The 13,032-nt window shown below is 37.6% G+C and overlaps 1 protein-coding gene across 15 annotated transcripts in view; it reads right to left on the reverse strand.

Annotated features, from left to right (window-relative positions):
• Positions 1–13,032, reverse strand: part of ANK2 (ankyrin 2) — a 765,621-nt gene that overhangs the window by 103,133 nt on the left and 649,456 nt on the right. For 14 of the 15 annotated variants that reach the window (XM_049885478.1, XM_049885480.1, XM_049885477.1 and 11 more), the window contains 4 exons: positions 11,544–11,741; positions 7,384–7,482; positions 6,362–6,460; positions 570–668 (listed from right to left, as the gene is read on the reverse strand). In XM_049885478.1, coding sequence (XP_049741435.1) covers positions 570–668; positions 6,362–6,460; positions 7,384–7,482; positions 11,544–11,741 — 495 coding nt within the window. Of the gene's footprint in view, positions 1–25; positions 446–569; positions 669–6,361; positions 6,461–7,383; positions 7,483–11,543; positions 11,742–13,032 lie in introns of those variants that run through there. The other variant, XM_049885481.1, reaches the window with a different exon arrangement.

Consider the following 13,032-nt stretch of genomic DNA (forward strand, 5'->3'; position numbering starts at 1 on the left):
AAAGAGGTGCACTTATTCACTCCACCTGCTGCAGGTAAGATGTGACCGTAGGGAACGCAGTAACATGCTTAGCTGCAGCTGTGCAGAAGGTCACCATGCAGCCAAATAACAAAAGCCAGCGATCCAGGCTCCAGCCCGGGCCACTCGGGATCCCTGTTTGTTTAATTGCAGCACTTAGTTTACATTTCAATGGCTCCACATTTCAATGAGCTTTGTCTAAACCAGCAGCCATTGAAACTTTGCTACCAGAAGAAACCCAAGGGGGAGGGATCAACTTGTGCTCACATCTGAGAGCCAGCTGTTAGCCCAGCATGTTCTAACAGCCCAAGCGTAGGGTCTACTCTCCAGAGAGAAGACCCCAGAGTCAGGCTGCCTGTTCTCCTCCCCCCACCCCCCAGCAAACACTCCCAGTGAAGTCACTCTGACTTTTCCAAAGGCTTTGCAACTTGACTTCTCTAGAGTCCGGCAGCTTATTTAAGGAGGATATATTAAAATGGAGCTCAGACAAGAAGCCACTGGGGCCGGAGAGGAGGAAGAAAGTGTGGAGAAGGCAGCCCCGTCTATCTTACCGCGGTCGTGGCATTGGGCTTGGCCCCGTGCTGGAGCAGGACGTTGATGATGTGTGTGTGGCCCTGCTGGGCGGCCTGGTGCAAAGGGGTGTAGCCGTTCTGTGGACGACAGTGGCAGTCGGCCGAGCATCAGTTGACAGAGGAAAAGAGAAACTAGGTTAGCCTTCATTTTTAATTTCTCAGTCTTATTTACAACAAAACCATCAAGGATGCTTTGTTTATTTGGAGCCCAATGTTACCAGCAACCCATTTCTCAGCAGCAAACACTCCCTCACACCTTCTGTTCTGGTAGAAGAGACGAGGTTACAAAACAGCAAGATGAACTGACTGCAAGTTATTCTTATGTTAACCAATTAGCATTAAAAATGGGCCTGCTGAGAAGAGATTTAGAATGAGAAAGGGTATTATCACGAGTTCTTCTCTAGGAAACAAGAAAGAATAAAAGTGTTTTTGATTGAAGACTACAGACATCACACAAACCACTGCTTGCTCATCGTGACTTTCCTAATAATTAAAATCTGGGCCAGCTTTCAGGATTCTAACTCAATGAAAGCAAGTCTACATCTTATATTCCTTTCAGAAAACAGCTTTGGTCAAAGAAAACCCTACAGGTACACTTGGAGATTGGAAGCTAAGTAACTTGTCCTCGCTAGAAAATGATTTTTAAAAACTAGGTTCTGTTTAACATTCTGGTCTAAACTTTCATGCAGATGAATGATTTGTGATCCATGATTCCTGAGGAATTCATGTTAAGGTTAGTGTGAAGTCAATCTTGCTAAGAACTATGAAGTGGGTGGCAGGTGTGGTACCAGTTGGTCACATCTTCACATTAAATATACTGTATTGGAACACTTGGAGGAAGAGCAGGGCATTGATAATACCAGCTGGCACTGAGTCAACTCCGATTCATGGTAACCCCCTTCATGGTAACCCCCTACGTGTCAGAGTAGAATTGTGCTCCAGATGGTTTTCAATGGCTGATTTTTCAAAAATAGATCACAAGGCCTTTATGCCAAGGCAGCTATAAAAAATATGGGCGGTATCAAACCTCCAACCTTTCAGTTAGTAGCCAATTGTGTTAACTGTTTGTACCACCCAGGAACTCCAAGGCATTAACAACAAAAACCAAACCAAACCCGTTGCTGTTGAGTAGATTCCAACTCATAGCGATCCTGTAGGACAGAGTAGAACTGCCCCATAGGGTTTCCAAGGAGTAGCTGGTAGATTAGAACTGCTGACCTTTTGGTTAGCAGCTGAGCTCTTAACCACTATGCCGCCAGGGCCACAAGGCATTAATAGTTTTTATTTATTGAGCATTTACTTTGTGTCACACATCGGACCTTACATTTATTCTCTCTTTCAATCTTCATTATCAGTCTGAAAATCGGAATGCTTGTCATGTGTATTAGATGTTTGTTTCACCAATAATTACTGACTGAATGAGTTAAAAAAAATTTTTTTAAATGAGTAAATGAACAACTGATTGAATACATGAATATTTTTATCCTCTTTCCAGAGATTATAAAATGAAAGGTGGTAGAGTTAAGTAATTTCTTCACAGTCATTTCAGGTTCAGATCCTGTGTACAAGATCATGATAGACAACGAATATCAGAACTACTTTTTTTTATTATTTGCCCACTTCCTCCCCGATAAAATTTTATCTGTGTACTCCTACCCTCAGTTTGTAAAATTATATATCCCTTATATCCAATATATGGAAACCCTGGTGGCATAGTGGTTAAGAGCTATGGCTGCTAACCAAAAGGTCAAGATGAACTAACTTGCAGTCAGTTCATCTTGCTGTTTCGTAACCTCGTCTCTTCTACCAGAACAGAAGGTGTGAGGGAGTGTTTGCTGCTGAGAAATGGGCTGCTGGTAACATTGGGCTCCACCAGGTGCTCCTTGGAAACTCTGTGGAGCAGTTCTACTCCATCCTATAGGGTCGCTATAAGGTCACTGTGGGGCAGTTCTACTCCATCCTATAGGGTTGCTATGAGTTGGAATCAACTCGAGGGCACTGGTTTTTTTTTTTTTTTAAGGTCACTATGAGTTGGAACCAATTCCATGGCAAAGGGTTTGGTTTTGGCTTTTGGTATATCCGATATCACTGGAGAAAGATGTGGCAGTCTGCTTCTATAAAGATTTACAGCCTTGGACACTCTATGGAAACTCTATGTAGAACTCTCTGTCCTACAGGGTCATTATGAGTTAGAATCAACTCTATAGCTGTGGTTTGGTTTTTTTTTTTTTTTTATCTAATATCATTGCCCCTTAATGACCTATATGAATAAATTTGCTTATCCTGTCTGCATAAGACATCTGCATATATATGGACAGAGTGCCACAGGATTCTCTACTTTCACTGCAGCTTTTCCATCCATAAGAATAAATCCATAGGCATGAATACCTGAGTGTCCCTCAGTCTGTGGCACAGCCACAGTTCTTTTCATATTAGAAGTCTTCTTTCCTCTATAATCCCTACAGTGGAATGACCCTAGGAAACCTAAAAATATAAATCAATTACCAGGACCCTGAGAAACTAATCGCTATTGCAGGGACTCTACTCTCTAATCAGTTAAGTCTCTTGTCTACGGGCGTTTAAGGAGAACAAAGTGACATTTCTTCTCCTGACTATTCTTCCTTTCCATTGTGTTTACAATGTTCTACCACCCAAATTTGTTTCACATTTTCAGTATCAGCCAAGTTAAATTGTTCAACAAGCACTTATTAACCACACACTACATGCTAAACAGTAGGTGCTGTGCTTATAAAAATTAATAATGTCAAAGTAACATTCTTGTACTCAGTAGTCATAGTACACTGTGCCCTCAAAGGACATTTTACACAAGAAAATGTCCCCCTCCCCAAAACAAAACAAACCTGTTGCCATAGAGTCAATCCTGACTCATAGAGACCCTTTAGGACAGAGTAGAACCGCCCCATAGGGTTTCCAAGGCTGTAATCTTTACAAAAGCAGACTGCCACATCTTCCTGTTAGCAGCCAAACACTTAGCCATTGAGCCAGCTGGGCTCCTACTTGTCCTCTTTTTTTTTTTTTTTCTAGTTGCCATCTATCTAACCTTTACCCAAAGACTCTGGTGCATGAGAACATTTGCCCAGAAAATCTGAAGCAACACAAAAGCTTCTACATGAACATTTTCGTTGAAGCTTAACTCACTATCATGAACCCATCTGGCTAGGAGCTCTAGACCCAGTTCTTCCACTAACTATTAGCAAATCTCCCCCTTCCACCTTGATTTTCTCATTTTAAAATGGAAATGGCTAATATTTCAAGTTTGGTGAAGAATCAAATAAGTTGTCCACGACAATGTTTTTTAAAACAATAAAGTTATATGAGAATAATAGCAAACTTTACTGAGAGATTTTTTCTCAATAAAGAGCTCTAGGATCTTTGCAGTATATTTTATTTAAAAAAATCCATTTTACATACTATCATTCTAAACCCTCTTCACAAGTCAAGCATATAATTAACCAAATGAGTTGGAATCAACTTGAGAGCAACAGGTTTGGTGATTCTGGTTTTGGTTTACTAAAGCTGGTGTGACAGGGTTTCATTCTAATTTTAAGCAACTAATTTTTTTTCATAGTCCCATAAAACAAGATCATTTTTCTTACATCAAGTCATGAATGTGTGAGAAACAAAGGCAATACAAATGTTTAGTTTTTCAGAGCAAAGAAGCAATTCTTTAGTAACTATGGTTACACATGAGACGTGAAGAGGAAAAGCAATTCTCTATCTAGATTTCATTTCACGTGAAAAAACTCCGAAAAGTTTATTAAGATTGTCTTTAGAGGTATGTATTCGTTCACTCCCCTGAAGATATACAGTTCCAAATTCAACAGTAAAAGCTACACAATTTACTTAAGGAAAAAAAAAACAAAAACACTGAAATATTAAAATAAGATTCTCCTCTCCATCAAATGTCCATTTTAGTACAGATGAAATCGCAAGAGGCCATTGATGTGATCTAGAGAATATATTCGTCTGGCTTCTAAATACTATAACAATTTCAACAAACACTTAATTAAAAAAATATATATACATGGCAAGCCTTTTCAAGCCCTGCTAAGTATGCCAAAAAAAAAAAAAAAGTCTCATTGCATTGTTTCATTTATCTGGATTCTAACAAGAATGTCTTTCCTGGACATTATGTGTAAACTGACCCAGCAAAAACGGAGGTAAGAGCTAAAAAGAAAACATTGCAATGGAGTCGATTCCAACTCATAGAGACCCTATAGGACAGAGTAGAACTGCCCCTTAGGGTTTCCAAGGAGCCCCTGGTGAATTTGAACTGACAACCTTTTGGTTAGCAGCCGTAGTTGCTAACCGCTATGCCCCCAGGGTTTCCAAGGAGCTAATGCCTGAAAGATTATATTGAAGCATTTAAATGTCTCAAAGTAAATTTCAAGGAACTCAAGAAGTGGGGGGAAGCTTTGTTGTTGCTGTTAGCTACAAATGAGTCAGCCTCCAGGTCTTGGTGACCCCACGGACAAGAGAATGGATCACTGCCCAGTCCTGCACCACCACCACGATCAGTTGCAGAAACTAGACAGCAGTCATTCTTGCTAGAGTCAGGTTAGGTGTTTGAATCACAAATGTCAATAATATTTATCATTTTTAAAATAATTTTGATTTTACATTATTTTTTTTAATAAATATGATTGTGTATGGAAATGGTTTTCTTTCTGCTTCTCTTAAGAAGACAGAAAAAGAAAGACTAATTTACAAAAAACTTTTGTATGTTTCTATTTATTAACATCGTGAATGATGGCTTTGAATACTATTAAATGTGGCTTGCACTAATGTACTTGAGCCCACTCACATAGCTGGAATCAGGGGTTCTTGATGTATAAACTTAAAAAAAATGCAAATAAATGCCTTTCTTTGGACCAATTAACCTTGAGCTTCAAGTTATATTATGTATAATATAACCAAAAACCAAACCACCTGCCATCGAGTCGATTCCAACTCATGGCGACCCCATGTGTGTGTGTCAGAGTAGAACTGTGCTCCATAAGGTTTTCAACAGCTGATTTTTTGGAAGCAGGTCATTAGGCCTTTCTTTCAAGTACCTCTGGGTGGACTTGAACTGTCAACCTTTCAGTTAGCAGCCATGTGATTTCACTGTTTGCACCACCCAGGGGCTCATTATGCATCTTAGCAGTAGCTGTATTATGTATTTCCCTTTCCCCTGAAACCAATTTGAGTGACTTGAAGTGCAATGTTACGTTATGACCTTGTCTGGCTGAATAGAACCCTTCAGATGCCACTGGGAAAAACAGTTAGGATCAAGTGAGCTCTGCATTACTCTTGACAACTTTCAGCCCATCCCTTACACATTATTACCTCACTGAGCATGACCATGTGATGTTCCCAACGTTACAGAGTTCATTAAAAATGAAAAGCATGCAGTCTAAACTGCCTGTCTGTATTTCCTCAAGGCGGGCAGGGATTAGGCCCTAAAACAATGGAATCTGCCAGAACATCTAGATGTTCAAGCAGGCATCTATTGTATACTGCAGTAAACTAAGTTTATGACAGTTACTTTAACTGTATAAGTGCTCTGAAGGTAAGGTACCTGGTTGTCAAAGGTTATTGGAATAAAAAAGTATCAAGCAATTACAAAATTACATCACTTCTTAGGAATCACTTTAGAATTAAAAAAAACAAAAACAAACCAGAACTTGTAACTATGGTGAGCTAGTGAAGCATACAGATGGCTGAACCCTTTTCCTTACAGAAAATGAAAGTGAGTACAAATGTTTTACCTTGGTTTTTGCATTGACATTTGCTCCCTGCTTCAGAAGGAAGTTGACCATTTTCACATTTCCATAGTGACAGGCCACAATTAAAGGAGTGTAACCAAGCTGTATCAACAACAAAAAATCATATACACAAATAAACAAATGAGGCAGAAACTTTACCACTCTAGCAATTAATATTCAAGGGGGGAGGGCTTAGATAGAATTTCAGTTACGGTTGGATGGGTAGAAATTCAATTTGAGTGTACAAATATTATTTAGTATATACTTTTTTTTTTTTTTTATATGCATCCCGGAAACGCTGGTGGCTTAGTGGTTAAGTGCTACGGCTGCTAACCAAAGGGTCGGCAGTTTGAATCCTCCAGGAGCTCTTCATGGGGCAGTTCTACTCTATCCTACAGGGTCGCTATGAGTCGGAATCGACTTGACGGCACTAAGTCACTAGGTTATATGCATCCCGTGGATACAAATATGAATACAAACAGATCTCTAACCACAAGGAACTTAATACCAGCAATGGTGATGAGACATGTGTGTGACTTAATCTGACAAAGGACTAAGAGAGAGGCAGAAATAATATGATCTGAAAGAGAGACTGACTCTGGTAGGACAATTGAGAGGAGATTCATGAAGGATGTAGCTAAAATGGGCTTGAAGAATGTGTAGAATTCAATGACACAGATAAAAGGAGGGCCTTTCAGGTCCAAGGACATGGAGGCAGGCAAGTACAGGAAGGAAACAGTAAGTCATCTGGACTAGCTGAAGGAATAAGGGAACGTAGCCTTGAGTTTGCAAAATTGGAGTCTTTTCATGAGGGTCCTAATACCATGCTATTCATTTGGACTTAACTGTAGCCAAAAAGGAAGAGCCAACTGCAGATTTGTGAGCAGGAAAGGGCCATGATTAGGCTAAGCTTCAAAATGGAATAAAACAAGAGGTGAGACTTGGATTTCAGGTGATATAAGTGGAGGCTACTGGGAATCCTCCAAGTCAGTACCTGCCATAATATTGACAGTAATTTTCTTTACCTTTGTATGAGCATCTTGGTCAGCCCCATGCTTGGTGAGTATATCAGCAACATTCACTTTATCTTCCTGGGCTGCAAGGTGTAAGGATGTGAGTCCACTCTATAAAAAAAAATGGAAGCAAAGAGACACATTTGAAGAAGAAAATATATTCCATCTTCTGTAATATTATGTCTTGAAATAATCATATAAAACTCATAGCCCCTTTCCACAAATTGCACTTTTTGATATCTAAGACAAACCCTCTAAGTTAATACAACTTTTCAGCCAAGACATACTCTCTAACTTAATCAACACTTTGAGCAATTTTCCATATTGGGTACTTACATTATAATGTGAAACTTTAAAATAACTCAGCTAATAAGCTCCCAAACAATATTCATTTTGAACCATCTGGGCCTTCTACTAAATCTATTTATTCACTTAAATAATTGATAACTACTACTTCTACCTTATAGCCATAGGAATAATCTATATTTTCATCAATAAAATATCATATCAATGTAAGTAATGCACAGTGTTATGGGAAGTTAGTTCAGAATAATCTTCTTCAGCACACAAAGATAGTGTACTGTTATGTAGGCTTCTCTAGATGTTAAATAAAAAGTAACCTCATCATTTAGTCCCATAAACCTTTTTGTTTGTTTCTATGTAAAATGCCATATATACATTAAGAAAATACATTTTTTAATTCAACATCCAATTACAGTTACTTCCCTTCATGCCATATGTCTCCTTCCCCTTTCTCACTATTACTCAAATACCTAGTGTATCCCTCTTCCTACACAGACTGCAGCTGTAACCTGTAACAGGCTACCTGTGATCTGAGCCTACATGTGCTTTCCCCAAATTTACAGCCAATGAAAATCTACCAGCTGTGTTGGCCGTTGCTCTGCAGCACAGCTCTCCTGCATTTGCAGTTACCTTGAGAGAGCTAAATCATGTTCTTTAAAATTCATGGTCTCCATCCATAGTGCTGCTTCTAGAAATCAACAAGTGTTTTTACCTTTAAAAATGTCAGTTACACTCATCTACAGAGAGAAAAAATGTTCAGCACTAGAGAGAAGGATTTTTACTTGAGGACCTGAGGCTTTTCAATCCGTATAGCTCTGAGTGATCTCAGCTTCGGGCTTCATAAACTATCAGAGTGAAATATAGGATGTACGTTCTGCATTAATATTTGGTCATTACTTCTGAACAAATATATAATCATAAACAATAAACTGAATATTAGGCCAAAACAGTAGACTTGTCTTCATCTTAGTTTTCTCCATATTAAAAGAGCAAACAAATATTTCTCTTTACAGAGAGAGTCTGTTTAAATATTATTGAATTGACTATTAAATAATCATCAAATATCTCAAAGACATTTTTAATGGGATTTCAAAGGTAAGTGAATTCTATTTTCAGAATTAATTTTCTAGAAATATTAAGACTATAAACTCATAAGCACTGTAAAAAATTATCTACAGTTTATTATGGCACCCCTTGCATATCAGAATCATATTACATGAACCTTTCTAGTAAATCAGAAAAAAGAACATGTTGAAGGGGTTCTTCTCAGAAAAGGAACTTATTTCCTGGTGGACTCCATAATGGCTTTTATTTTATTATTACACAGTGATTGAATAAGGAATTAATATAGTATCTATATTATAGATCTTAGGGAGAAATAATAATTTGGAGAGTACTAGGTTATTGATTTCAGTTGGTCTTAAATAAAAATAAAAAAAGATCATATTTCTTTTTTAAAAACATGAGAAAATTTATTTTCAGTTTTGCTTCTTACCTGAGACACCTTTTCAATTGAATTATTATAATATTAACCAAAAGGGAAGGTGATATATATATATATACATATTTTTAAATTCTATTGCAGTAAAATATAACAAAAACTTTCCATTTTAACCATTTTTAAGTACACTATTCAGTGATATTAATTACATTCACTATATTGTCCAGTCATCACCTCTATTTCCAAGGGTTCCCATCACCCCAGAAACTTCCACTGCCATTGAGTAGATTCCAACTCATAGCGGCCCCATAGGACAGAGCAGAACTGCCTCATAGCATTCTAAGGAGCAGCTGCTGGATATGAACTGCTGACCTTCTGGTTAGCAGCCAAGCTCTTAACCATGGTGCCACCAGGGCTCCAACAGAAACTCAGTATCCCTTGAACAATAGCTCTCCCTCTCTCCCCAGGGAAGGTTATATTTTTATATATAGCTTCTGTATGGTATAGGTATATTATTTTCAGATATATCTAAACATATTTTCTTAAAGTTTTACTCAAATGACAAATATATCCTGCCTTCAGGATACCTCCCAAATCTAATACTAAAATCATTGTTATAAAGATAACATAATTACTTTGTGATCCAAATTGAATATTTTCCTAATTGCTCAGTTTGTAAAGTCAAAAATGCCCATTGCGTATTTGCTGACTGACTGCTAAAACTCTCTGGAAGGAAACAATATGTGTAGAACAATAGCAGTAGAGAGGACGTAGAGAGCTGATTCTAAATATGTATCACCTTTTTGAATTAAAATTAACACCATCAGAAGCATTGCCAGTGAGCTTCATGAAATGTCTTGAATTTTTACCCTACTAAAAATTATGCTTGATTTATGGATTTCTTTGTTTATTTTCAAATGAAGATTGATTTTCAAAGACAATAAACCCTTGATTGCCCCTTCTCATACTGATATTAAATGAAATATTCTACCATTGGTTTCATGGTTAGCATATCTCCAACTGGGTAAAGGACCACCGGGATGGCATGGTTTCAATGGCCACAGTGAAGTTCATGACCCAGACTTTTATAACTGGCTAATACACTGAATTCTACCACCAAGCTTCATCATATTCATTCTTGTTAAAACATAAATACCTTTTGGAAGGCTAACTCTACAATTTGCTATGTCCACACTTCTAAAAAAGATCTTTGAGGACTTTTGACAGAGGACAGAGAAGAGCATAAGAGCAAAAGATGTACTGGAACACCTCTGAGTGATAAAGGCATAGGGAGAACTCTGGAGGCATTTAAGACAAGCTGCCTGTTTCACAGAACTTTCTAAAGAATACATGCTACCTAATTTATTTATAAATGTTATTAAGACCAATTTGCAATTGATTCTTCCCAAAAGCACAGATTAACTGAACAGTGAGAGTATACAACAGTGAGCATTTGTGTATTTGTGGAAAATCCTAAGAAATGTTATTTTCAGTAAATCCATGCCACGTGTTAAGAGAGCTAAATGATGAATTAACTAATAAACACAGTCTCCAATTTTTTGGTTTCTTGGCAATTGGCTCCAGTGGGGATATATAAAAAAAAAAACTAATAAACACAGTCTCCAATTTTTTGGTTTCTTGGCAATTGGCTCCAGTGGGGATATATACACTTATAAAAATTTAAGTGTTCATATATTTCAGTAATATGCTTTTCACTCTCTCCCTGTTACTGTATCACAGTTTAGTATGGTGGTCCCCAAAGTCCAGTCTCTGGAAAAAGGCTGAACTGACTGAGGTGCTTATTAAGAACACATATTCTCTATCCCTTCCTCCCTGCCACCTTCACCCCCAAACTAGGGGATTATGATTATGTAGGGCTGAAGTTGGCTCAGGAATCTCTATTTTACTGAGTTCTCTGCCTCTCATCAGGTGTCTCTGATGCTCAGCCAGGCTAGAGAATGACCAGGGTGGTGGACATGAGCCTGCCAGCTTAAATTGGATCCAACTCCAGACAGACTCCTCATCTCTCTCTCTGGAATTTAAAATTAAGATGAGCAGGTACTTGGGCAATCTGGGCTGACTGCTTGAACCACAGTGGTAGCTGTGGAGTACTCTCTTCTGCCACATGCACAGAGAAGCAGACAAAGAAGATACACAGAGAAAATTGAATGAAATCGACTGGCAGAGAAAAATCAAAATGTAAAAATGTAATAACACGAGCAGAGAGTCTATGAAGGTGGCCCCTTTGATTCCTTAAGGTTTTCCAGTCCTGATAAGACTTGATTCCCTTTCTGTCCTTGGGTTTTAGAAGATATCCCTGTTTCCGTTTTATGCATTGTCCCTTTTTATTGCAAGTAATCTTTGATTGGTTTCTATTTACATTCATCCAAAAGGCTTTTGACTGAAACAAGAGGCAAGAACACAGTACCTTGGTTGACATATGGATATTGGCTCCCTTATCCAGAAGCAAGGTGACCATATCAGTGTGTCCCTCCTGTGAGGCCAGATGAAGTGGAGTTACTCCTTGTTTTGTCACAATGTTAGTCTCTGCTCCATAGTTCAGGAGTGTGGAAGCTATCTGCATTTGATTCTTCTTGGCAGCAATATGTAAAGGAGTGTAGCCATTCTAAAAAAAAAAAAAACAAAAAACGAAGATATTGTAAGCTTAGCCATTGTGCCAATATAGATCTCTGAAGGAAATAAGAATCTCTATCCAAAAGAGAAGTTCAAAATGATCTTATAGTTAATCCAAATGACTACCCATCACAGGTTTCCATCTAACTCTTTTCAATCAATGTCACAAAGCATCCCATTCTATTTAAGACATGTATACGTACACAGTGCCCCAAAGCTGAAAATCCCCTCATTATAATAATACTGGTTCTTCCATCAAGAGCAACATAAAATTTAGACAGGTTCCTCTTCTATATAACCAAGCTTTAAATACCTCAAGAGACTTTTTATATCCCTTTTTAGTCTTTCTGTTGCTTCTTCTAGAAGTATCATTTCTAGTCCTTGCAACATTAAGATAACCTGTTTTGGCCTGATTTTACTTTTTTTTTTTTTTATCTGTCTGGTTTGAATGGTGCTACCAGAACTGAATGCTCTTCTTCAGCTATGGTTTAATAGTACAGAATAAAATGGATTATTTCTTCCACGATCTTGTTATAATACTCTCACTAACATGCTTCTGATTAGATTAGTACTTTTCACTCATTTGAGAAATATTTACTGAGTACCCAACATATGCAAGGCAGTGTACTAGGTATGGGAATACAAAAGTGAACTAATCAGACACAATCCCTTCATTAAGGGGTTATATTCTAATGGAGAGATATTCAAAAGTAAAGTTAGCTTGTAATAATCTTTGTTCAATTGAAGTCTTAGATCTCCCCCTCTTATCTACAACCTACTACCTCAGAAGTAGAAATATGAGGCTACTAGTTTTATGTGGGAATTTATGGAAAGGACCAGGGGAACTCACACTTTATATTCAAGAGACAAATCTTAAAACTTGTATTTACTTAACAGAAAAAAAGATTAAAAAAAAAAAAAAACTCTGAAACAAGTTTAAGTCTGGGAACTATCTTTTCTCTGTACGATCTTATAGAATTTCCCTTGAGAAAATGTAAAATAAAAATTAAAAACTGTGCCTGTGCCATTAAACGTGGTATGAAGAAGGGAAAGATGGCATAATGATCAAGTAAAATCAAGTGTTTTGTGTGAGAGACATTCTGAAGAAACACAATTTCATTAAATCTAACTGCAAAGCGTACCAAAAAATAAAAGGTAGTTTTAAGGTATTAAATGTGGTTATGTGCTATAATCAAATCTTGATCCTCAAATGGCCTTACATTATCTATCTACTCCGCCGGCATTTCTCCAAACAAAAATAAATATTCTTCATCTCAGATAAA

This window comes from Elephas maximus, chromosome 5, assembly GCF_024166365.1.
Source record: "Elephas maximus indicus isolate mEleMax1 chromosome 5, mEleMax1 primary haplotype, whole genome shotgun sequence".
Taxonomy (NCBI): domain Eukaryota; kingdom Metazoa; phylum Chordata; class Mammalia; order Proboscidea; family Elephantidae; genus Elephas; species Elephas maximus.